Below are 26,591 nucleotides of genomic sequence, written 5' to 3' on the forward strand. Positions count from 1 at the left end.
TTTGAATTCTGCATTCTTCTCATGAAACCTGCTAAAGGAAAGTGGGAAGGAGTTTCCTAATACTTTCCGATAGCTCTGGGGAGGTTAGCTAAGAGTGGGTTAAACTGGTCTCTTAAGTGACTTTTGGAAAAAGAAGCTAAGTGTGGAAAGGACCATAGCCTCATCCTCAGTGTTATTCCTTTCTCTTCCCCCAGAATCTCAGAAATTAAAATAAATATTTCAGGCTTCAAATTACTGCTCAAATGCATTGCTTTTCAATTGGATTGTAGAAGAAAATGAGGCAAAATGTGTCATTAATGAGAGAAGGGAGCACTGACTGTGTGATTAAGTTTTCATTTGGTTGAGGAACTTCACAATAATGAAGAAACCATCTTCAGGAAGTAATGTATGTTTTCCCCCAAATCTCTCAGCTTCAGCTCTGTAATAGCTTTGAAGTTAAACTACACTAAGTGAACAAAGGCCAGTTTTGAATCTCGTACTTCCCTTTCCTCTCAAGTTAATCCTAGGAGGCTTGTAGGTAAGATCCATGCAGTGGTGGAATATACCTGAGCGGAGTAAAATCCAAGTGAAAGAAATTGTTTCATGAGCTGCATAAAGAAGAAATAATAAAATTATGATGTGACTCAGATCAAGAATTGAACCACTGGAGAGAGCTCTGATGCTGAAAAGCTTACTCCTCTTGCTTTTATCCTTGCTTGTCTTGTGTTGTATCTTTGTAGGAGCATTTCAGAACAATGTAGGAAGGTATTCTGGATTCAGCTGGTCCATAGTTGTTCCAGAGGTATTGGCTAAGGTGACATTCTGGCTTGCACCACTCACTTAGGTGTTGGACTTCTTGTTCTGCTTGTGGCTGTTGATCTTAGGGTACAGGAAACCAGACTTGTATCCAGAAGGCAGCTCTACTCCTTGGACATTGCTGTATGTTATTGTAATGCTGGGTATCTGGGCTGCAGATGGTCCGTGGTGAGACTCTCCTTTTCTTTGTCCAATACCATTCAGGCTCTCACCTCTCTAAAGGATACAAGGATTTAAAAGAAATAGAAAACACAAACATCTACAAGGAGATCAGGTTGCATCATCTATGAAAAAGTGGCATATATTTAGATAAGCACTTTGCTGATCTCCACGACTAACTCAAAACCAAACTTAAAGGATGGAGGAAAAAGTAGATCTGAACACTTTTTAAATATTTCATTAATAACTTATGAGAAAAAAACTGTAAAGTTAATGTACTAAAGCACAGACTTTGCATTTGCTACTTAAGAGCTGGTCTACTTTGATGAAAGACCAGCCTAATGACAGCACATTTGACTATGAACAAAAGTGCTATGAATATGCTCAATCTATGAATTCAATCAAGTAAGGAGTCCCTCCATAAAGAGGGACTGTTGAGGTTCATTGGGGCAAGAGGTGATGTAAAATGTAGTGATAACAGCACAGATAGTTTGAAGGGGGAAGCAAACTAGAGAATGAAGTGAAAACGGGAATTGAGGGAAAGATTAATTAGCTTTTTTTGACAATAGCAATGTTAGCTGTCACTTGCACAGGACCAAAAAATGAGAGTGTTAGGACAAGGCTAGCAATAGCTCATAAGGATCACTGCTAACAATAACGAGATAATTTAAGATGTTTATATTACATTGGGGTTAATACTGCAAAGATAAAACTGGCTTGTTTTCACCTGTCAGGTCTTTTCTCTTATTTCCTTGTCTGTCAAGAATTAAAGCAAGTTGACTCACTTGTGGCAGATGTCAAAAAAATTTTATCAGTATGCTGTAGCTTTGTTACATGGAAGAAGAAATAGACACTAGCGCAACATCTTACTGAATAGGTGATATGGCATGCTTCAAAAACTTACCTTGATTTTCTCCAAGTTGCATTTTTTAGATGTTTGCTAACCCAAAACAGAAAACATTAAATAGTTAACAGTGTCACTGTGCAGCAGTACTTGCCACAAGACTATGGCTGTCTGAGAGGTACAGCCATCAGAATGGCTATCTCAGCTTACTGTGTATATTATTCATATAAAGATGGCACAAAATTAATGCTTTCATGCTCCACTAAGGAAATCACAGACCTCATCAGGGGACCTACTTAATTCAAGAAAATATTCAAGTTCCTTGAAGAAGTTGGACTTAAGGAGAACCCTGTAGTACATGTGTTCTCCTTCTGCTTAGTTTCAGCAATGATTTACCCTTTGTGGTCATGTTTTCTGTATTCTGCTGGGATTATCATGTGATTTTTGCATCTCAAAAAATAACTTAATTTGTGCTCGGAGACTGGGATTGTCATTAGTTTTTGTTCCCTCCATTAGTTAGACCCATGCCAAATATGAAAATATTAATTCTTACAGTAGGTGTAGCAGTGCACTCTGTGACATTCAGTTCCACCATGGATATGTCATCAGCATCTACAGCTGTCTGATAAATGAACACAGATAAGAAAGACAAAAATGACATATAGGTATGTCACAATATTTTACATACATGAAATGCAAAGTATAAGAAAAAGAAAAAAAGGGACAGCAGAGGACTGACTGAAAAGTAGTCATATGCTAAAGATAGCCTTGTTTTTTACCTCTCACTGTATGTGTTCATTTGATAGCAAATGGCTAGACAACAGAAAGATTGACCAAGTAATTTGGACAGTGAAGTACAAATATTACTGAATACACATTTAAAACCAAACACAGACAACATACCATTGAGATGCTTAGTTCACTAAAACAGCACCATTGCTTGTCAGAAATGCAACAAAGACAGCTGAATAATGAACCAGGGTGGAAATAAAAAGCCTCTAAGTCATTACTCATTGTGTTAACTCATAGGTTATCCCCATCTTCTTGGCAGGAACCTTCATGATTAATTACAGTAAAATGTGTAGATTTGTTAACCTACCAGTTGTCAGAGAATTTAGATATTACGCAGTCTATTACCTTCTCACAGATCCCAGAATCATGTCTCTTCAGTTTAGGTTTGGCTCTCATGTCACTAGTTTGAGTTGTGTCTTTACCCGTTTCATAGGAAATGTGTCTGCTAGCAAGTCTGGAGAACATACTGGGGGTATCAGTTTCTGTGTCAGTACAGCCCTAAAATGAATACAGCAAAAACAATCACTCTAGGTTCCTTAGACTTCCATCCAGTTTGCCCCATGAGAATCAGTTTTACCTAGACAGAAATTGTAAAAGAGACAGACATTGTGTAAAAGACATTTCACAAAAGTTAGGCCATGTATGACTTCATAAAATGTTTGCTTTTAAGAGGTACGAACAAAACTATCAAGTCTGTTGAGTCTAAAATTCGGCTTACTTTTTTTTTTCTCTCCACAGGATGCACTGCAAAATTTCAAATAAAATAGTGTTTCATTATAGTCTATTGTTGATGCACCTTGTAGCTCTGAGGAGACAGTGTTTCTGTAGTAGTACCCAATTAGGAAGCACAGGTGTTTGGAGGAATTAGGGCCAAAGTTTCCAAAGTGGCTTGGGTGGAAGCAGAAATAAATAGAAGGAAATGTCCAGGGACAGCAGAATCAGTGCTTTAGAAACATTTCGTTTCATGAAGGAGCCCTGATTTTATAAACTTTGTTCCAATTAATGGGAAAACAAAAAAATAAAAAGACAAAAAAAACCCAACCCACCAGAATTTCCTAGAAGTCAAAAATTCTGTTCCTTTTCCTCACTCTGTCAGCCTTTTCACTACAATGATGAAGAATCACAGAATTCCATAGGTCATAATAAAACAATGAAACAGCTAATGGGGTTGATGAGGAGCTCATGGCAAACCAGCCTATTTTCTGTTTGACAGTGTAATTTGCCTTAGAATGGGGGAACATAACAGTATGATATACTTCCTTAATTTTTTTCATGCAGCAAGGGTTTTTCGTAAGCAATATATGTGCCTTGGATGTAGCTTCCATCAGATGAGAGTATATAATTGCTTGAAAATACTCAAAGCAATTATTGATACGTTCAATATTTAATACTTTCAATTATTGATACTTTGATAAACTTTCCCCAGGGAAGAAAATAAAAATAAGAGGTGTAAAAAACCATGAAATTTGATGGAACTGGAGAAATCGGCCTGATGAGTCTGTTACTATTAAGAGAGAATCCCAATTGGTGACGCTATACCAGAATTTTAATATATAACAGAGGGATTGCTCTAAGGAGGATCAGGATCATTTTTTCTGTGTAACTGTGGGGAAGGGTAAGGGGATCACAGAAGAAGGGGAAGGAAAAATTAATTTAATTTGGAACAGTAACAATCAAGATTGTATTTTCAGAAGCAGCTTTCTAACTATTGGGGAAGCAATGATGAAGATGAGTCTACAGAGTGAAGAGTGTCCAGACTGAAATGTCTCTGTGGAAGATTTTTTAGAAGATCTTAACAAAATATCCAGGAGGACAATCTAAACATATGTTCTCCTGCTGAAGCACAAGAGGTTGGACTAGGCTATTTTCTGGATCCCAACATTTTAAAAAATGTATACTGTGCTTCCCATTCCATGCATAGAGTCTATTAGCACTAACAGCCCCATTTGGTTGAATTTTAGAATTGAAGCAACTTTCTGAGCATCTGTTCTGGAGCTTGGCTCCTTTTCATTGCAAAGAACCGACTGGAAATTGTTTCTTTAGGATTTTCCAAGGTGCAGAATATCTTTACATCCACAGGAGTACAAAACAATTGCATAAAGATAATTTGTCGGCTTACAGTTTGATGACCAGCCTTGACATAAAATACATGGCAGCATATGTACTGCCTTTTTGCATTGTGAGTGTATGTCTAGAAATCTTACAGCTTAATTGAGCCACATATGGTGCAAAAAAACCCCAAAATAAATTATCAGTGAGCATCAAAGCAATTTTGTTTGTTTGTTTTAAACTTGAGCCCTTCTTTCTGCTCTGTACTTCAGCTAAATAGATATTACTTACTAATAAATCGGAGTATTCCATGGTCAAATAGTTAAGGGAAACATATATTCTTGTCAGAAAATCTTGACTCTATCATTGTTCTGTACAAGATCTAGACTTACTCAAGGCTTATAGAAAATTCCAGACTGAAGCATGCCAATTGCTTGGAATTTTTTACTTCAGGTAATTTTCATTCTCCATTCCACTGTTTTACCTCGAGTATTAAGACTTGCTTTCCTAAGCAAAAAGAATTGTTGAATTTTTTGTATGGTTCCCCTTCCTCAGCGCTGGTAGCAGTACAAGAACACACAGTGTTACTGAAGGAGTCTGTTGGTCTTTTAAGAATCAGGATTCACAATCTACGAGATGCCATATAAAAGTGTTCCTTTTTTATTAGCCAGTTTTAAAACCTTCCACCTGAACGGTGGCTGCTAGCCAGAAGAATTTCATTTTGATTGGACTGAGAAGTCAAAAGAATATAGAGTGCAAAGAAATTGAAATGTCACTGTTAAAAACAACTGCCAGAATTCAGCGCTTGGCTGGATTAGATACAATTATTACCTTGACTATGAAAAAGAATCACGAAGAAAATTATGGCTTTTCATATATTTGGAAATTTCATTTAAAACAATTGCAATGAACTAACTAATATACTTAGTGACTTAGTAATGTAACTCTGGGTTGCAAGAGAGAGCCTAGGATGCCAAATATTTGCCCTGTTTTCAGCTGCTGTGCGAAACATTTGGTTTCACTTAGGCTGGCAGCAGCAAGCTGTTGAGGTCTTCTGTGAGAATGATTCTGTAATGGATTTCCAGATTTGTCTAAATCTGATGATTAATATGTTTCCAAATACATCCCACTTCACTTTCAGAAAGCATTTTCTGTTTCATTACAACCTTACTTTCACTAGAGAACTATTTAGTGATTAGCAGTTTCTTTTTTGTGTGTGTCCAGACTCCAAATCTGTGGTCAGACAAGTACATCCTAGAAGTATGATCAGACTTTCAAGGGTGCTCTGACTCTAAGCTTCCCTTACTTTCTAAAATCCCTGTTGTTCCATCTTTCCGCTCTTCCTTCAGTGTCGCCAACCATCAAGAGTACAAAGATCTACATTCTGCTTTTACACTTCAGCCTTCTGTCTTTTATTTCACTTTGTCCCTCTCCTTTCTCTGGAGCTCTTGTAATAAGCACCCTAATGCATTTCATCTAAAGAGTCTACCGCTTGGAAGGACTCTATATGAAGATGAATTACTTTGCAATTAAAAATGGGTGTATGGGAAGCGTCTCCCTTACTGATTCACTGTCAGAGAGAGAAGACAGTTGCCTTTTTCCTTTCTGCAGCCCACTTATCTCAGAAGACTGGCTGGTTACGGTCGCTCGTCTGGAGGAGGGATAACTGCTGAAAGACCGCGAGTCTTTAGGAGAAACTCTCAGCAGGGATCCAAGGCAAGGAACATATGTTGCAATGGCTGTTCTAATGGATGAGAGGTAGAACCAGTCAGATTTTTCCTGTTAGCACAAAAATTCAGTCATCATAAACAATGCATTTATTCAGAGAGATGAACTAATGCTGCATGGACTGGAAAATTACTGGGTACAAAAAGAGTTTTCCAGATATCCAATATCTCATATACAATCACCCTGCAAGATCACTTATTCACAGTGTTCTGCAGAACTCAAATTTATTGCTTGGCAGGGATAAGGGCATTAAAATGTAACTCTTCGAACTGGAGGGAGCTATTAAAATGATGTTTTGTCTGCTTTCAGCTTAATCAGGGCAAAAATAAAATTCTGTCCCTTTAAACTGAACCTCGCAGAAGTACCACATAATGAATTATTTTAATCTTCCCCTAAGCAGCTATTCTAGCTTCCTCTTATACATCTGTTTGCCAGCTATCTGTAGAGTTGTACAAAATGTGCACCTATATTACAGCATTTCTTTCCTCATGTGCAGCGTAAGGAAACTCTTTTGCCTAGCTTTCCTCTTCCTCCCAGCCTTCCCCACTTAGATGTTCATGCCCACCTCTTCTCTATCCAGTTCCCCAGCAGGTCTTTGTAAAGGGTGAAACAACAGCATATGGCTTTGCTGCTGTCCGTCAGATCTCACAGCCTGCATCTGAACTTGAGATGGTAATGACCCTAGATGTGTTACCACTCAGGAGAAATACTATCTGAAAAATGAAAGCTTGAAGAAAGGTGGGGAGGACACACAAAATAGGGAAGAGGTGGATTGACTTACTGAATTGCATCTCTCTCCGGCCTGGTTAATTTAACAAACTGGTATTTGCAACACTGACAAATGTCTGCATCTCTCATGAAGATAGTTAAAAAATTTATGGTGCTTTCCTTTGAGGTGGGAAGGTCTCTGTTTTATCATGTAATCTGTAAGTACAGATCAGTATCCATAAACATCTCTAACTCCCATCTGCATAGTAATTTGTTCCAAGTACAAATTCCACTGACATTTATATGGCCTTGAGAAGTTTTCTTGGGGAGGGCAAGGCTGTCTTGCAGAGGTAAAATGAGCAGGTGAAGCAGAGTTCAGGTACTAGTCCTAAAAGTGACGAAGTTAACTGTCTGATTTTCTTTGCTGTATTAAACATAGATTATAAGAGTGAACTTACCTGTATTTGGGGTGAGCGATGGCATAAATGATGGGGTTATGGATGACAGAAGCTTTGGCAATCACAGCTGGTATGGAGTTCATGAAGGGTGTTAGGACGTGGGAATACCTAGAGTAATGCAAATGCATTATATATTTAATATTGAGTTCTGTGTAGTCTATGCAGTTATACACTGACAAGACAATAAGTGCTCCAGAGAGAGTAAAAGGGGGAGTCCTGTACCCAAACAGTGAGATAACACATTTTACATCCTTTGCCTGTAAAGATCAACACCAGCCTGATTGCATTTCTGAGAAACATGATTTTCTTGGGGCTGCTCTTGCAGTACTTCACTACTATGACTCAGGATGGTGGTAATTGCCATGTTATTTACCCTAGGAACAAAGTCAGCCTTCAATAAGTGAATGTGCATTCATCAGAATATTTATCTGTTCCAAACTCAGCAGATATGCTTGCTGAGTAATATGTCACTAAATAGGTGTGCAGAATGAGGCATTATAGGGAAAGATAACTAATAAATCTATTTTCCTATTCAAACTTTATTTCTTGCCTGATCTGAAGTAAAAAGTGAAGGGGAAGTATTTTTCTGAACTGAACAGTGAAGGGAAAGTATTTTCAGGTATCATATGTTACGCTGATGTGTTACTGTGACCATGCATATATGCAGGTTATGTGACTCTAAAGGATACAAGAATTATGATTGATGTCTATCTGCCCTGCTGCTATCAGCCAGTTAATTGTTGAAGATAGCTTGAAGTAGCCCGGAAGGTCTTGGTCAGAAGAAAGTCAATAGAACAGCTCAGACCGAAATCACAATAACATTTCATAGGCAGTTTCTACCAGGCAAATTCTCCATAGACCTGCTTAGAGGCTATAAAGACCTCTTCCTGCATTGGTAGAAAGGGTTCTAAGTGAAATGGCCCAGTAAGTCAGTCTTTCCTCCCAAGGATAACATCCTTTCTTTATCACTGCTTTTCTTCCTGAGAAGACAGTCTAAGCTCCATCTTTCAATTAGCCTTGTATTCCTATAAACATTATGGGAAAAAACAGGTTTTCCTCTCAGTCCTCTCTCAGGAGAAGGTCTCTCATATGAGTGTTGCAAACAAACAACGGAGAGGATTGCTTAAGTAGGTGGCAGCTCATCTTCCTGGTGAAGAAATTTTTCATCATACTATGGGAATATTTATGCTCTGTGATGAGGTGGAAGTGGTTTGCTAATGGTAATACACGAATTATTTTGTCAGCTGCCTGAATGTTGAGATGCCATTTCACCTCTAATTTAAGGCTCTTCTCTGATAAGCATGTTCTCCATATACAATTTTCAACATGGTTTCTCCTAATCATACTTTTAAAGCATTGGTTAGAGGTGTAATTCTTCACGGATTCTGGAGAACACACAACAGTATGACCTTGCTGGAATGGAGTTTTTGACCCTGAGATGAGAGAGACTGCTTTGGTAAGACTGATGGGGAGTTCAGCTAACAGAAACAAACAGTGACAGCGGCTTTTGTTTAAGCTAACCATTCCCAGAAAATACAACCTGTAGAACAGCAATATTAGTGAGCATGACTGTGTGCTAGCTCAGTATTCCCCATCCGAAATATTTTCTAAAGGAATTAAGGTTCTTCCTTCATTTTGTGTATGTTGTTGCTCTGTCAGGTGAGTTGTCTTCAGTCCAAGACTATAGCCACAGACTCCATGTCTGCCTGTGACAGACATGTGGCAGGCAGTGATTTTATCTGAGTTCATTGTAATAGAAGTCCAGGGAAGGCCTCCAGGCTTGGTCTATTAATCTCTGAAAAATCCCAGAAGGATTGCCTAAAAGGCATAGGTCAGAAATGGAAAAAAAGCTGAATGAAGCTGTGTTGCTCACCAGATGTCTTCATGAGCAAAATTTGCAAATGCTCATTTGTCACATACTATAGAGTTATAAAATTGTTCATTTGTTCAGATTTCTGTCAGTGTGAGACATTGGCTAGAAGTCAAGTCAGCAGGCACTTGATCATCCTAAGGCAGAGGCTGAATCGTACAGGACAGCCTGACAGTTATGTATAGCTAAAATGGTTAGCTTAAAGCATCTCCTAATTTTTTTTTTTGAGGTATCTTGGAGCAAGTAGTGCTGCAAGGCAGCTGTGCTGCATTTCTTTGTCTTCTTGCTTTTACTCTGTCTCTAGCTGGTCACATATCAGCTGTGGTGGGTGCCCAGTACCTAAGTACCCCTGTGACGGGAAACGGGACACTGGGACACATCCTAAGGATTTGCATTTCTGAGTGAGAAACATGTTTACCTTCATGGAGAAAATGTTTGCTGCTGCTTGGAATTGCCCCTCTGGATACAAAGGGACAGAATCTTCTCTTAGCATTTTTTCTTCTTAACCGTAAGATTTTAGAAGTGCTATGTTTAGGAAGCTTCCTAAGCTATGTTTGAGAAGAGGCCCTGCAGTGGCCTCTTCCTTAGATGTGTAACAAAAATCACCCCTGCCTCCCAAAATGCTCCAGCATAAGTAAATTTATCCTGTGTGTCAATTTTAGGAAAACCTACTTTTTATTTCTGACTTGAAAAATACAAATAGAAGTGTTTTGTACTGTCGTAGGAGTCTTCCACTTGAGGATTTGCAGCTGACGACTTTCTAAAGCAGATAGTCACACCCATTTTATGAAGGCTAAGCTGAAGCGCAGGAAAATTCACGTTAACATGGGAGAGATATCCACATAGAGCCAAGGCATCCAGACTCCCAATCTGTTACTTGTACCTGGATTGTATCAACTATAGTCTGGTATCAAGCTATTTACAGATACTGTATTAATAGTATCATGCTTTTGTTGAAATTACTGTATAAAATGCTGACAATTAAATAGATGAAGAACATGTTTAGATGATTTATATTTTACGATCTTTTACATCCAGCATCAAAGAGCTCCCCAATGCAAGTATATACTAATTTTGAACTTGCTTATACATGTAAGGAATTTCAGCAGTTTGATGTAACACAAGAAAATGAATAGACTTTTGTAAGTAAAAGAAGTGGAGAAAGAAAAGAGAATCAAACCCTGGGTGTATCTTTTTGGGCCCCTTATTTAGCATTTTGGTGCTAAATAAAGTTCAGATAGTTCAAATATCCTGGCATAGAGAATCTGCATTCAGAAATCATCAGCACAGTAATGTTATGTTGCCAGTAATAACCTTCCTGTTTTATTTTTCTTTTTTCTTTTCTTTTACTTTTTTTTTTTTTAAGTCAAACTAAGAAAAAATCACAGTCAGCATGTGCCTCATTTGTTAAATGTCACTCCTAAATATGTGAATGTTTTGGATGCACTTCAGGCATTAAACTTGACAAGTAGCTTTGACTTTCATCTGTCTTTTACAATTTCACACCTTTTGCTTTCACTGAATATTCCTTTGCTGATGCATTCATAATTACCCAGCAAAAGCTACCAGAGCAACAACAGAGTATGGTGACCAGGAAATGACATAAAGCAAGATGACAATCAGTGCAATTTTGGCCATCTTCCACTCATTTTTCATCCTCTGATACTGTTTCTGGAACTCTTTATTTCCATGTTTACATCCAAATGTCTGAATAGACCTAGGGGAAATAAACATACAACAGCAAAAAAAGGAGGTAGGGAATTGAGCAAATAGCTTCATAAAATGGGGCAACAATTAGTCTTATGCTAGTTCATGCTAAAAGTGATGCACTTCTAATGTGTGTTAATGTACGTATGTGACCGGTCCTTCACAATTCAATGCACTTTTGTTCCACTAATCAATGGCAAAATTCACATGTGCTTCAGTGAGGAAAATAGTCCTGTACCAGAAAAATTTCCACATAAATCAGGTATTCAAGCCAATTGAACAACGCTATGTTAAATATAGTTAGAGAAGTCTTTGCTTCCCTAGGTCTGATTTTGCTACCTTACTCTCACTCTGTACTGCTGAGCTATGTGACTAGATATGCCGATATCTACAGGACAGGTATCTACAGATTACAAACATAGTGGCAGACACCGGCCTTTATTTTTACAACGATAGTTTTTGTTTCAGAGACCTGTGATTAAATGTTTTATCTTTTTTTCAACCTTTGTCAAACATGGAATTTGTAGTTCAATTCCATCTATTTTTCTGTGGAATAGTTGTTGATGCACTGTTGTTAGGTGTCTCTGATGTCCCTTTAGTATTTCTCTTGGTTGGATAATTTCTGTAGTCCTTTCTTATCCTTCAGATTTCTGTTGCTGCTACTCATACCCTTTTCTGCATCATTAGACAATATACTGAACAGCAGTGGCTGAAATTCAAGAATGGCCCTTCTAAGGATCATACTTCTTACCATGTTGACTATTGACAGAATTCTGGTTTGGTTTCCTGTCCCAGTCATGCATACAAATTAAAAGTGAAAAACGTCCCAATTTTCTTCTGTTAGTTTTTGTTTTAAGAAAATAAGCAGTCACTTAAACAGAAGGATAAAAACTTAAGACTGTTGGCTACTTACTTGTTGGCCTTCTTGATAGCCTCAAATATAAAGACATAGCTGTATATGATAGCAGTCAAAGGAATAAAAAAGACGAAGCAGAAAAGCAGCATCGTGTAGGCGCGGACTGATGGTGTGAAAGTCATGTAGTCCCAGGAACAGGAAGTCAGCAGACCCTCGGGAACATATGCACCTAGAAAGAAAGACAGGAGAAGGCATAAGCCATGACGTGATTCTTATTCTGAGTGCAGAAGTTAGAGAAAGATACTCAGAATAACATGGGATTTAGTCCTATTCTCTCAAAAGGGAAAAAGTTTAAAAGCATACACAATTCTTCGTTTGAAGCACCTCTTTTTATTTTCTTTTACTCTGTTGCCCTATTGTATTTATGTTTAGCAGTCTAAGGCTTCAGATCAGAAAACTGAATAATTTTGTTTCAGTTCCTGAATATTGTTTAAAGCTCAACATAGTCAAAGGGCATCTCTCCAAATACTTCAGTGGGTCTTGGATCAGACCCATATTGTTTTTAAATATCTCCATTTCCTGTCAAATTTCTGTCTTCCCAAGGAGTGAAATGAAACTGATTGCTATAGCTACCACTTTTTCAAGCTTGTGCAGATAAGACAAATTTACTGTGCAAAGGAGAAAGATTTATTGTGCAGATCAAATTAATTTTGTCGTGAAGTAAAGTTGAGTACAAGTAAAAAAAAATCACACATACATAATACTCTGCCTGAAATAAAACATAATCTCCTTAAAGGAACTGTGTCAAACTGTTAAGTAAAGAAATTGTCGACAGCAATGTCTTTTTACCTTTGTATTTAATTTTCACTGTTTACAGTGATATTTTCTGTTGAACTCTTAAAAATATTGCACCAGATGTGCTCAGATGCATCTAATTACCATATGAGAGTTACTACTATGTGTACTATTAGAATCTAATTACAAGATAACAACACCCTTCAAGCAATTATTCCACCTTCTCCAATTAAGAATCTAGAATCTAAGACTATATTATCATTTTGTTGTTCTAACAGCTCCTCATTCAACTAAAGGCTGCTTCTCCCAGTATTGCAGTTTGCCTGCTTAAACATACTTCATATTTATGGGGAACCAGAATGACAATAACAAGACAATAACAAAAATCTGCTGAAATTCTACTCAGTAACTGAGTTGGTTGCAGCATCCTTTGGGAAAATCAAACATTGCTATGTTCTCACCTCAGCTGAGCTGACACATTCTCTTCTGGAATTAGGGAGCACAATGATGGGCTGGGGTTTTGAATGATGAGTTCATTCTAACTTACTGACTGAAACTGGTGACTCATAGGAAACTAATGGTAGTGAGGCGGATGCAAATGAGGAAGAATAACAGAAACTCTCTTTGTTACAAGTTGCAAGGATCAAGATGCTGTATGTGTGTTCCAATTTGCAGGTGTAAAATTCACATTTACAAAAGCAAATTAGTTAGTTATTACTAAATGCCATCCTTATTGGAAGCCTTTGTGAAGATAGCAATGGCTGAATGGAGAATGTGACCAACACCTAGTGCAATCTGCCCATCTAGAACACAGTCAAGGCTTACTGAAGATGTACTTGCACAAAATGCTCAGACTGTCTAGATAGACACTATTATCTTACACAGCACCTTTGGGGAGGAAAAAAGTCATCAGAAAAACCACAAATAATACATTTATTTCACTTTTATGTTGTTGAATTTGGTTCATTGGAAGTAGGTATGGGATAATAGGCAGGCGCATCCTTCATAAATTTTGGCCTTGATTTTATCTACTGTTCTTTAATCAGTAAGTAATGAGCTTAAGGAAGAGTGCTGTTGTCATATAATATGCTGTAATACACACTGGATTTTTTTTTTCTTTTGATTAGAAATCTTCCGTTTCAATACGTATTTTATCAGTTTTCTTCAAATTAATTTAGTCAAGCCTAATATGCAAGCCATTAATTCAACCCTCTTCTATACCTGTAACTGGTCTTTAATCCAATGCTATGAGGGAAAAAAACTTTTATTCCATTTCACTTACTCCATCCAAAGAAGGGCGGGAGGCTCCAAGCCAAAGAGTACAGCCAGACTCCTACCAGGATTATTAAGGCCTTCTTCTTAGACATCACTCCAACAGAAGCCAGAGGTTTTGTGATGACAAAATATCTGTCCAAGGCAATCACCATCAAAGTGATCATAGATGTAATGCCAAAAAGAGCTCCGCAGAAGGCATACAGCTCACAGCCTTTCAATGAAGATGACAGAAGTAGCAGTGAAATTAATCTACCCATGCTAATTAATTTCTGGGAGAGTTCAAGTCTGTGTTTCTTGTGAACTAATGTCTTCTGGAATTTGTAAAGCAATGGAAATTCAGTTTTCCTGCAGTTGTAATGCTATTTCAAAGCTGCTGTCTGTCTTGCTAATTACATTATCCGTGGAGATAAACGTCAAAGATTTTGTTTGCTTGAATTGCTGGAGACAGTGATACTTAACATATTTTCACTCAATGATTTCTGATGTTTCTAGTGGGATCATTTCAGCAGTCCATTAATATCTTGTTTAACTCCAGTTTTACTGCAGCTCCCGTAGAAAAAGCTGTTTTGTTTAACAATGGGTTATAGCTATTTTGATATCATGGAACCATTTATATCTCAAGGTCAGCATAACTGAAGTAAATATGCAGACTATGAATATATTAATGAGTGATTTTAATTATTCAAACAACCTAATGATTAAAAGCAGGGGTTTGGTTTGGTTTGGTTTTTTATTTTAACATGTATACAATTGAACACTTCATGGAACTAAAAACAAATGTGCTTTTGGTCATCAGAGATCAAAATAGCAACATTACTTCCTTCTCTGTCAATACCTGTTCAAGAGGCAAAGACTAGTCTTCCTCTTACTACAGTTATAGAGGAAGAATGAAGGCACCTTCATTCCACATTTTCTTACTGCACAGGAAATGTTCAGTTAATATTTCTGTTGTGCAAACTCACTTTTGCCAGGCTTTCTCACCTCACTTTGCCAGGTGCAAGTTCCAGAGCAGGTTATTTAGAGGAGCTTTTAAGCTGGTGTGTTGAGGGGTGGTGCTTCTTTGTCATAGGACTCTGCCAGTAACTAAGTTATGAGATGATTGGGGAAGAATGCTGGCAAGAAGACTAGTCCTTACGTTGCCAATGTTGCCTTTATATCTATCTCGTGTATGTAATTTTCCTCTCCGTGCTGGGAATGTATTTATTGCACACAGACAGAAATGTTCAAAGAAACATTGCATCAACATTGAAACAATGTTGAGAATTGTTCTGAACATTGCAAGTGTACCTGAGGATAAGGAAGTAGTAGATTAACTGCCACTATGGTAAGAACATACTTAGTGATATCTGAGAAAGAATATATACAAACCTTTCTCACCAAAAATCCAGCGTTTGTGGAGGCTGTTGGTGAAAAAAACTGGAGACTGCGTAATGGACATCAGGAAGTCACTAACAGCTAGATTGACGATGAATATGTTGGCTGGAGTCTGAAGGCTCCTGCTCCTACAGAGATCAGAAGGAATGTTGCTAAACACTACTGCACTGTTAATTACGTTGTTAACTCTTTCCTGTGAGCCTTGGCAGCTTCACAAATACCAAGGCACACTACATAGCAAGCTACAGCAGAGTGCTTCTCATTTCCCTCGTGAGAGAACATAAGCAAGGCTCAGTTTTACACCCTTATACTCCTGTGCACTTCAGAGGATTGTTTTGATAAGCAGCTCAGTGACGGGGATAAATCATATTGTTCTTTAAATATTCTGACCCGGTGCATTGCATGTCCATGATTAACAGGAAATTAAAGTTGATGTACCCTATGGATTTCTGGATCTGGGTCATGTTAAGCAGGGAGAGGGGAGCGCATTTTCCATTGCTGATAAGATCAACAGTGACTTCCAAATACAGGGATTAAGCAAACTCACTATGTACCACATCAAGCATTTTGTTTTACATCAATTCTTCTCTGTGACACTCATTTCACTGGCCCAGACACTGACTTTAAAGAGAGCAATAGCCAGCCTTCAGTATATCCTGCCTGTATATGTTATTCATAGTATTATAGTACAGTGTTTTAAAGGGTACACATAAAAGCTCAACTGAGAGCTCCTCAGTTTGGGGCTCAGTATAACTTTTTAGCTCCTTTCTCAAATTTTCAGTCTTAGACACAGCTGAAAAATACCAGAATAAATGATGGATTCTTTGCACTGATCCAGAATCAATCACTAGGACTACTGTCCCCTATCTGTCAATTTAGGAGCAAGGAGATATTATTAGTAGATGCTTATGGGCCACTTGTATTTATTTGTTCAGTAGTCTGCAAAGTTACTGAACATATTTCTGTTTCAGGCAGCTGGCTGTCTTATAGTTTGCCATTACTTGAGACTGCTTTGTAGGCATCTGATGTGTTCTCCGAACTTCTGATATACTTGTTACTTCGCTGTCAGTATCCCTTTCTGTCTTCATAACATCTCCAAATGAAGACAAGCTGTGTCCTCCAGTGGAACTGCAACTGCCTCTGCCATGACTGGATTTCCTGTATGGGACCAGCCAAAGAGCTAAGCTAGCTCATGTACTTCATCCTCACATATCTGGTCTGCATGCCAACTCCTTTTCTGTTCTTAAGGCCATGTCACTCACACTAAAGTGTTGGTGTCTACTCTTAATGCACATACCGTTTAATGCGCCACATAAATATAGGCTTGAGACCCAGACTACTTTTGTCCATACTCCAGTGATTTAAGTTAACACAGCCAAATTATCATATAATTGCTATTATTTTGGTTTATTACATTAGTGCCTAAAGACCAATCATGAAGTAGAAGCTCACTGGCCTGGACATCATGCCAATGCTCTGCCCCAGTCTGACAAAACAGAAACAGGATGAGTGAACAGGAATGGTGAAAATATCACATTGTTGTCAGAAATCCAGTTTCCTTCAGATATAAAAGTTGGAATGTGGCTTTAGTTAAAAGGAAATAAGCCAAGTGTTAGAAAATGTGAAAACGAGACATGGCCAGTAAGGAACAGAGGGGGGAAAGAAACTGAGTAGTAAGCAGTAGGAGGAAGGAAGCATCTAAAATAGAGAAGATATGTGAGAGACACAGGTGCAAAACATCCCATCAGTCCAGTGCAGACACAGTTCAGCCAGCAGAAAAAAATTCACTGGAAGATTTCTACTTTGGCTGCTTTTCTATTGCTTGGCATATCTGGGTGATTCTTTGCAATTTTGCTAACAATTTTGCTATGGCTATGGTTAATGGGAGGAGGTCAGAGGGCAATGGCAGGTTGCCACTTTTTTCCCTACAGCAGTGTCTCTTCGTGCATTTTACTATGTCTGCGTAGTGGTCTGATAGTATGCCTGCTCTGCATTTGCAGAGCACAGTCAAGGTACTGTTAAAGTTCATAAATTTGAGTATTTAAAAAAACATCCAAAAGAAAGATACCTGCAGAAAGCATAGATGACCAGGAAATTACCCAGAGTTCCTGTGATCCCCACTATAAGAATGACTACTCCAATTGTATAATGGGCATGGTCTGGGACATCCACTGTAGGAAAGGCACCAGGAACATCTTGCACTGTCATCTTCTGTGGAGTAAACAAAAGGTCATAGGTATATTGTCAGACTTTACTGAATAAGCTGGCATGTACTTCTCTAGAAGAGGAAATGGTCAAGAATGCAAAAAGACAGCAAGCAAAAAAAGTCAGAATAAGCTAATTGCTTTCAAATTACATTTACTGTTGATCATCTTCAAGGGATAAATATGCCATCAGCAGTGCAAAGGTCAAAGGGCGGTTTATATGTTTACTGTTGATTTAAAATTTTGGTGAAGGAAAGCAATCTATTCTCTCCCAAAAGAAAGATAAGGATGTAGAGGAGAAAGAGAGAGACAGGAAGGGACCCTTTTCATTGCATCTGACATCAAGTAATGCAGTACTTAACAACAAGTAAGTTTTCTGTAGTTTTCATTTCAGGAAAGTTTCTGTACCTGTGAAGTAAGATTTCTGTTTTCCTCTGACATCACTGGCTAGACTTCCCTAACTAAGCAGAAGTGATCTTCTATGGATAAGCATGCATTTATTCCTTTAGTAGTATGGCTATTTCATTTCTCCCACTGAATAACACTGAATTGTGAGCTGCCCTCAAGACTTGGTTACCAAAAGCCTGGCAGCATTGAACAAGAGTCTTTTGGAAACTAAGTTAAGGATCAGAAAAACTGAAACACAAATCCTTTATACCTTATGCCTGGTTTCCATACCAGTTCTGTTTTCACTCTGCACTGAATGAAGGTATTTTGCTCTGTGTAAAGTATGTGATAAAGCACTTGATGAAAGCATTTGCGTCTTAATCAACTAATAACTCATAGCAAAATTCAGTAGCCAAGTCTGAAGACTACAGCATTTTAAATAATAATTTAAAACCATTTTTTAGTTAAGTATCAGGAGCCACAAACACATTTTAGGCCAAGTGACCCCAGATTAGTAATGATGCAAACAATAAGGCTGCACCCAGGAAGCAGGATGACCTGATAGAAACTGAAGAGGAGAGAACAGCTGTCCAAACCATCACTGTTCTGCTGCCTTTTGATATAAGGTCAGGCAAGGAGCCTTAAACACTCACCTTTGTGCAACTGCCTGTGTCCTAAACGTGTCTTGGCATCAGCTCCAACCAGCTAATGGAGTCACGAAAAATACCAAGCCCCATCCTCATTCATTTGCATGGACAGATCCTGTCTCTTCTTCATAGCCAGGCTTTTCTCGTCAAGGGTGGCACTCACTCTGGAATAGCATGCCATGAGCGCTGCTCATAGCTCAAGCCTGCAAGTTGCAGCTATGGCATTCCTCAGCTACTGAGCTACAAGAATCACACCAGGGTTGAGAAAAGCCCAGGAAATATTTTGAATTGTTTGTAGCCTGCCTACTGTGAATACTGTCAACTTGGCTGTGGCCTAGGATCCAGGACAAAGGAATTGCCTGTTCCAAGGTCTGTGCCTGTACCAAGCTCAGATAGTGCTATGAGGCTGGATATGTTCTTTCCAATCACAGGTACTGGCAGGTGGTGGTACAGTTGTCATATGCAGTCATTCCTTCCCAGGAAAGGGAAGGTTGCTGGTAGGAAAGGAGGAAAGTGCACAGAGGTAGGCATGAAGTTCTCCCTTTTATGCTACAGTTGTGTTAGTAGTTGGCATTCACTTAGAGCGCAACTCGGAAATGCCTTTGACAACACCCCAGTTATCAAAGGAAATGGGTATTTTCAGACAGTAGAGGCAAACATTACTTCTGAATACCTCTGTGAGATTGGGCTGAAGTTATTAGAGACAGTGTGTATTTAAAACCAATGTGCCAGTAGCAAGAGGTGAATCCCCAGAGTGTCTGGAGTTCTGGAAGAGATTGTCTTTGCTTGTGTGCTGAAGATCTGCCTGCAGCAATCCTCAACAACTAGCACGCGCTCCCTGGGTTTCTACATTAGTAGCAATGAAATGCTGGACAAATACTCTGATCTTAGAGAGAGAAAATGTAGCTCTGGCTGTTATTGTAATTGGAGCAAAATGTTAAGGTTGATACACTAACTGAATGACAGTATCACGGCATTTATTGTTCAGGTTCCTGCAGCAAAATGTAGGTTGGCGTCACATCATCAACATCAATGGGCATCTTGCCTAGGTAGAAATTGCTGTGCTTAACACACTGCCAGTAAAATAACAAAAAAAATCCCATACTAATAGCAAGTGGAGAGGGAGAGTTTGAGATAAAACTGTTTTAAATAAATGAGATCGGGTGTTCTTTGGTTCGTTTTGGTTTTTTTTTTTCCTCTCCTTAGCGTTGTGGCTAGAACATTTTTTAACTGCTGTTCTACAGAGAGTTAATGATGATTATTAATGGAATGGAGATTTCTGATGTTTTTCCCTGTAGCTATCCATTTAATCAGAACTGGATCAAGAGAACAGAAATGAAGCAACTAAAGGAGCTTGTTTTGGCTACAAAGAACAGATTAAAATGGCCTTAATTTGAATTAAATTTGTGGAGGACTAAGGACAAGGAAAAATTTAAAAGATAAATATAAATACACAGAGAAATCCCAAGAGAGGAAAGGTTATTTAAGGGACAGTAGAAGACTTTAAAATGATTTATTCAGGAATGAAACAAGTTCAGAGTCAATAAAAATGTCAAGTGTGAAAAAAATAAAGGAATAATATTTATACTGGAGCCGTGAGAGGACATAAATAATACTAAATATATGGTCAAAAAAAAGGTCTGTGGCAAAGAGGAATAAATTCACATTTTAGTGTGGACTTTCTGTAGGCCTGGGATTTTTACCACAGGGTCCAACTCTGGCTGTTCTCTAAGAGGAAAAAGTCAATTATTAAAAAAAGTAATTTCACTCTTTTTATTGGAAATATAGATCTGATTCAAAGCTTCTTTAAGTCAAAGAAAGGTACTAGTTGACCAACAAGGCATTAGATCAGGCCTAAGCACTTCAAATTCATTACGAAGTTGCATACGTACAGCTTCCTTACTAGAAGATGAAAACACGTGCCTGTATCAAGTTCAGCTCTAGATCTTCTATGGGAATTTTATGTCAAAAGAAAGGACAGGGAGAAAGAGATAGTGCTTGAGGAAATCAGGTCAGCAGGATCATCAAGAAATCAGACAATTCCCAAAGCTTTTCTCTATTCAGTTTCTCCAGCAGATTAGCGTTGTTTAGTCTCTGTCTTCTGTTATCACCCCACGGTATGAGTATTTGGTTGCCAGGGGAGAACAAAAATCCCACTGTTGCAATCCCCACTATAGCAATTGTTGTTTGAGAATACTCTGAACGACTATTTCAATTGCATTGATAATACATAGCATTGTTGCTTTGCATGTTTTTCTGTTCAGCCTTCTTTCTATAAACACCTCGTAATGAAGATAAGAAAAATGAACAGGCAAAACCAGCACTTCATTATTTCTCTTCCAAATGATGTGACAACACAGTTTGTTTAATGTAACATGGTTCAAAACATCACCAAATGCACAAAGAAACTGAACTGGAAGCTAAGAGGTTGGACATTTTCCAGAGGATGGACAATGGACTACAGCTTTCCTGAGTCAACAAGTAAAAGATGTTTGCACCTGAGGCTCTGGACCACTGGGTGCCAGTATACCCACAGACCACCTGTGCTGTGGGTGGCTTAGGTCAGTATTAATTCTGTAGGAAACAATTCATTGGGAAGCACCAACTTTCTGAGAGTCAGTCAATATAAATGTTGCGCGTTTCTCAAGCAAGCAAACAAAATGGTCACGGAAGCTGTGGAGGACATCAAGGTAGTAACTGTAACGTAACAAAATTTCTTCACAGTAAGTACGGAGGGTCAGTTGGAAAACATATCACTAGCCAAGGACGGCATTTTAGTCAACCTTAAAAGCAGGTTCCATAATATTGTTTGGGTGTATATGAAAACTAGCCTTTTGCTAGAACTGTAAAAGAATTTGGGTTTTTAATCTCCGGTAGGCATGTAATTTATTATTTATTATTTATTTACACTATAGTTTTGCAGAATCATGTGGATAATTTTGGTGTGGTAAGAAACTTGGGAAGTGCCACAGTGATTCAGACCAGCATTCCTGACAAAACACTAGCCTGCCTTTAGCCGTGACTGGGTGTTTCACAGAGCTGCGAAACGTGCATAATGAACAGTGATGTGGGAATTTCATTTTCAGTATAGAGTCTTAGCAGTTGGTTTGTACCCTAAAACAGGCTTATTATCCCTTTGAAAGGATAATCTTAGTGGAGGATACTTTTATCGTCCATATATATAAGTGTAATCCTTTTCTAAACCTTACTCTATATTTGCCTCAATAGAGTCAGTGGCAAGAAGTTATGAAGTTGCTCTATGTTAGTGTATTTCCTTCCAGCAGGTTTAAGGTTGTCCGTGTAGAAACACTAGAATAGAGGGAAACAGCTAGGTTTAATGCAGTCTGCCTTCTTAAAATGACCATTGTTCTCCCGAAAGGAATGCTTGTCTACTGCCTACAACAAAACAGCTAAAACTTGACTGAGACTTACAAACTTGAGATGCTTTTTGGGAGTTTGGAGAAAAGGAAATGTTTGATAGCTAAGTATGTCCAAATCCTTGTTCTGGCCTTGTCGGTGGAGGCTGCAGCACAACATGGAGCCTCGTGATTCTGTATTTATGGCCTGCTGCCACAGCTAGTTACAAGGGAGGCAGAATTCTTCCTGGAGGGCCGATTTGAGGAGCCAGCCTGCTTCTTCGGGAAGAGAGCAGCGCACAGTCCCTTCTGCTAAGACTTGGTGCAAGCAGAGAAGGGGTAAAAATGAATCAGCCACAGAGAACATCAGTGTAGGGCAGAACTTGTATTTCACCATGAAGTTTGTCAAGACCCTGCAAGACACTGGTCTGAAGAGAGTTAAAAGGATAAAGGAATTCCTTTGCAGTCCAGGACAAAATCACAATTCCTAAGTGATTTGCCCAGGTTAGAAAGAAGTCTAGACCAGATATAAAACACAGGAATATTTGATGCCTGCATCTATTCTGTCTTGGGAATCTGTTTATTATAGACATTTTCCTAAAGAGAAGGTTTTCTAAATAGTTATTTCATAACTGATTAAAAAAAACCCCAAGCCAACCAAACCAGCTCACCTCTGAATAACTTCTAGTAGAAGACATACCATTTTTGAAAGTCCAAACCCCCCACCAGCCATAGCATGAGAAAAATATTTGTTTATAAGTGAAAAAAGGACAACATGCAAAGAAAACAGTTCAACTATTATTGGGGAAAAAAATCTGTTCTTTTTCAGAGCAAGAAAAAAAATCATATCACATAATTACTGTTCACTTGGAGACGTTGATTACTGAACTCGTACTAAAGCTAACAGCGATGATGGTAGGAGCAAGGCCATGCATGTAAATACTTATACTGAATATAAATCATATTTTATATAGCCCACTCGTCACATTCTCCCAATAGCAAGAGTATAAAGCAAGGTTTAGTTTATATTTATAGGGAAAGAAGAAATCCTCATAAGGTCATTTGGGGATTTGAACATATTTCAGTGCTGGTTCTGACTGATTAATTGATTTATTTGTTTGTCTTATTTGAAAAGACCAGGACAAGGACATTTTTCAGCTACTTCTGCCTGGAGATCAGATGGATTATATCTAATTCGGTGTAAAACAAGACAAGGAAAGGGAAATAGGGACTGCTATGTTGTTGCTTTTATGAATTCATTTGGCTTCAAACTGTAGGCATTGGTTTTGCAGAATGAATGTTCTAATGGAATAGAGCCCAGTTCCAAAACATCGCAAGTTTTGGTGGTCCCCCATTGAGTTTGGCAATGTATCAGGTTTCTTTGTTCTTAATTTTCCTACAAATACAGGTAATGAAGCTGCTTATTTACACAGTATGACTTATACAACCAATGGTAGTGTTATGCCTTTTACATTACAACAAATCATATAGTTTAGAAAAATTATCAGAACAGAAATACTGTAATTTGCTAGGGTTTCTAGGTGCAATGTTTGTACTGCCTACCTACAAGAGGCCTCAAACAACTGATAGCACTTATTTTTCTTCACAGTTCCTTGCTCTGATTTCTGAGCTTGCCTCTGTAGGCCCTTGCTCTGTGATGACAGGCCGCACAAAGAGGAGTGTAATCCCACCCCAATTATGGTTTCAGCAGGGTGATGCCAACTGCTAAGCCCTCTTTCCAGTAGACACCAGGGCTTTCCATAGATGATGTTTGTCCTGTTGAGCAGTTTGGATAGCAGATTTTGTATCCTATGTTCTGGATTTAATCTCAACCACAAGCAGCACATATTGCTGTCAGTCCTGAAACTCTCTTAAACCAATCTTTGTGTCAAATTAAAATGCAAAAATTTGAAAGTCACTTGACCTAGGGAGAGGAAAGGGACAGCTAATTACCTCTTTCAGCAGAATAAGGAAAAAATCCATTTTTAATTTTCTGATGTAAATCACTCTGTCCCCAGAATCCTTTTCCATTTTGCTATGTGCTCTCCAGTCCTTCTCCCTCCCTGCTATGTTCTGCTATCCTCTTTCTTATGTTATCCATCTAATTTAGTTTGTAAACGCCTTGGCTCAGGACACTTCTCTGTTTATTTTTCTGTAATACACTGCACACATCCAGTTGTTTTTTTTTTTAAATAAATAGACTGCATTTTTCCTATGCAAATAATAAAATATTTACTGGTCCTTCATTATAGATTAGGATCAAACTGAAACACCCAATCCAACATTCTATATGCATAAAAACTTTTGGAATGTTTGAAACTTGCACACAGTCTTTAAGTGTCCACTGTGTTATGTGGGCCATGCCAAAATACCTGGTGTGACCACATCAAGATTTTAAGTTGAATTTCAGATTTTAAAAGCTTTAAAAATTAGCTTGAGTCATTTTTCTATTCTTTTAAACAGACTTTTATATAGACAGCAGGTGAACAAAACTTTGTAGTCCTAATAGTATACTGAGATACACAACCAGGAAGAGAACTTCTGAACTCCTTTGGTTCGGGCTTGTGGGGTGGGATGGAAAATATTGTCAGTGAGCCCAAAGAAATTCCATCCTGAAGTGTCATCACAACAGATTCTCACCTTCACACTTCTAAGGAAATTTTCTTTAGTATTTAGCAACTGAGAAAGAGCTTTGATAGGACTTACCTGGGATACCTTCTGAACAGCTCTCTTGGGTAACTGCAAATAACAACTCTTTAACATTTACATAAGCACTCCACTGCACTTACAGACTATTACAGAAATTCCATCTTGAATAATAACACAGGAGAGCATTGTGTTTGAACTGCTAAACAGCTGTTTAATGCACAAGAACATGTTGTTTTGATAGTTTGCAACATACTTGGTGTACTTTGCCATTAGACATTCCTCCCTGTCTTCTGCCCATGTAACTCTGCTGAAAAACACTGCTTCTACAGTCCTTTCTGCAGTAAATAAATAGTTAAAGGAATAAAAAGATTTTAAAGTTTTCATTATGTTGTTCATTATTGCATTACAGCATTAAATGTGTACATGCACCTTAAATGTCCATTTACAGTTCTATAAATGCCAGCTTTGCCAGCAGAACTACTTGCTACAGCTTTTAGTGACAGAAAACACTTACTGTTGGGGCTCTAAGAGGCAGGTCCATCAGTGTGTAGGCATTGGCTTCCGAGTCATTCCATGCATTGAAGGACTCCACAATTTTGGTGCCGTTGGGGTCCTCAGAGGGACAAGAGATCCCCCTTTGGATGGGCTGATTATTCAGGTGAACAAAATCTAAGCAAAAACAAAGAAAGAAAAGCTCTCCTCTGAATTTAAGTCAGCCAATTTACCTTTTTGTGTGTGTAAAGCAGATTGTTAGATTCTCTGGAATAATGTGAGATCCAGTGCAGAGTTTCTCACTAGAGCTGCAGATTGCTTCACTCCATCTTCAGCTTAGCAAAGGGCGGCAGTGACGGCTTCCATTTAAATACAGGAGACGGCAGGGTCTGCACATGCCCAGTTGGAAGCTTGTTCCATCCAGATTCCAGCTTCACTTTAACGACAGCATAAAACTGATGCTCACTTAAAAGTGCAGTTATCTTTTTTGGCTTTGACAGATTTATGTCTGAATTTTAATGCTATATCCACATTATCCCTGTATGAAGGCAAAGAAGTTAAAAGGTTGACTTCACTATCTGTCTTAAATATTAGACCTTACTGTTCATTTTCACTGTATTGGTGAATTAGTTTTTTGTAGTCTGCTTTTAAAGAAGATGTATGTGTACAGTTCTGCTGAAATTGTCTGAACTCAAATAGATTCTGATATTTAACAATGTGCTTGTGTGCACTTCTGTCTTGTAGAATTTAGGTCATGGGTATTTGTTGGTCCACTTCTAAAAATAAACCAAAAATAGGGATAAAACCCACTGACATCATCCTTTTCTGCTCTTCAGTTAAAAAAAAAAAAAGCACACAAATACCTTAGGCAGACAACAGCAAATAACCACTTGTTTCAAGAGTTGTCTGCTTTCTTTTTCCATTGTGTTTAGTTAGGACGTACACGAGCAGATTCTTAGTCACACAAATCTTCCTTTACATTGCACTGTGCAAAGAGGTATGAATTGCTGTATTCCCAGATGAAGGCCCATTACTGTGGTAAAGTGAAGTTTAATTGCAATAGAGAATTAGGCAGAGTGTGAAAAAGCTGTTCTAGCAGATACTGCAGCCTGAATATCACAGAGTTTAGGCCTTCCACCTACCGTCAAAATGACCCTAATGCAAGCTATTAGCTTCATTGCAGTTGGTAATAAAAATAGATGGTGTGAACTGTTTCTGGAAAGCCTTTGTGAGAAGGTTGTGATAGTGATGGTGGGAACTGTATTCCCTCAGCTCTGCACGGATTCCCCTTCTCACATACCTTTCCTTAAATTAGCACTTGCAGTACCTAACCTTAAATTGAGGGAAAAGAGATTGCATTTCTTTGCATGAACAGGAGCTGTGCCTCTGTATCAAAGTCAGTCACATATAGTGCTGCAGATTCCCTTTCCTTGATAGTCATTTAAG

The 26,591-nt window shown here is 38.3% G+C and overlaps 1 protein-coding gene across 1 annotated transcript; it reads right to left on the bottom strand.

The window, feature by feature from the left end:
• Window positions 1-819: 819 nt before the first annotated feature.
• Window positions 820-25,194, bottom strand: OPN4 (opsin 4). Its single transcript, XM_050899397.1, has 12 exons — window positions 25,168-25,194; window positions 17,479-17,621; window positions 15,405-15,538; window positions 14,044-14,247; window positions 12,024-12,195; window positions 10,956-11,120; window positions 7,534-7,641; window positions 6,203-6,383; window positions 2,936-3,088; window positions 2,352-2,420; window positions 1,859-1,894; window positions 820-1,011 (listed from the first exon to the last, which is right to left on the bottom strand). The coding sequence occupies exons 1-12, from the start codon at window positions 25,192-25,194 to the stop codon at window positions 820-822; spliced, it is 1,584 nt and encodes a 527-aa protein (XP_050755354.1).
• Window positions 25,195-26,591: the final 1,397 nt, after the last annotated feature.

This window comes from Gymnogyps californianus, chromosome 6 (genome assembly GCF_018139145.2).
Source record: "Gymnogyps californianus isolate 813 chromosome 6, ASM1813914v2, whole genome shotgun sequence".
In the NCBI taxonomy this organism is placed as follows: Eukaryota; Metazoa; Chordata; class Aves; order Accipitriformes; family Cathartidae; genus Gymnogyps; species Gymnogyps californianus.

What these genes read in the sequence shown, in the direction of transcription:
- OPN4 (XM_050899397.1), bottom strand. Translation starts at nt 25,194, where the DNA reads ATGGACCTGCCTCTTAGAGCCCCAACA. An exon ending in TGCCTCTTAGAGCCCCAACA is followed by an intron (nt 17,622 to 25,167) that starts GTAAGTGTTTTC and finishes TTTACTCCACAG; the next exon opens with AAGATGACAGTGCAAGATGT. An exon ending in CTGGATTTTTGGTGAGAAAG is followed by an intron (nt 14,248 to 15,404) that starts GTTTGTATATAT and finishes CTTCATTGAAAG; the next exon opens with GCTGTGAGCTGTATGCCTTC.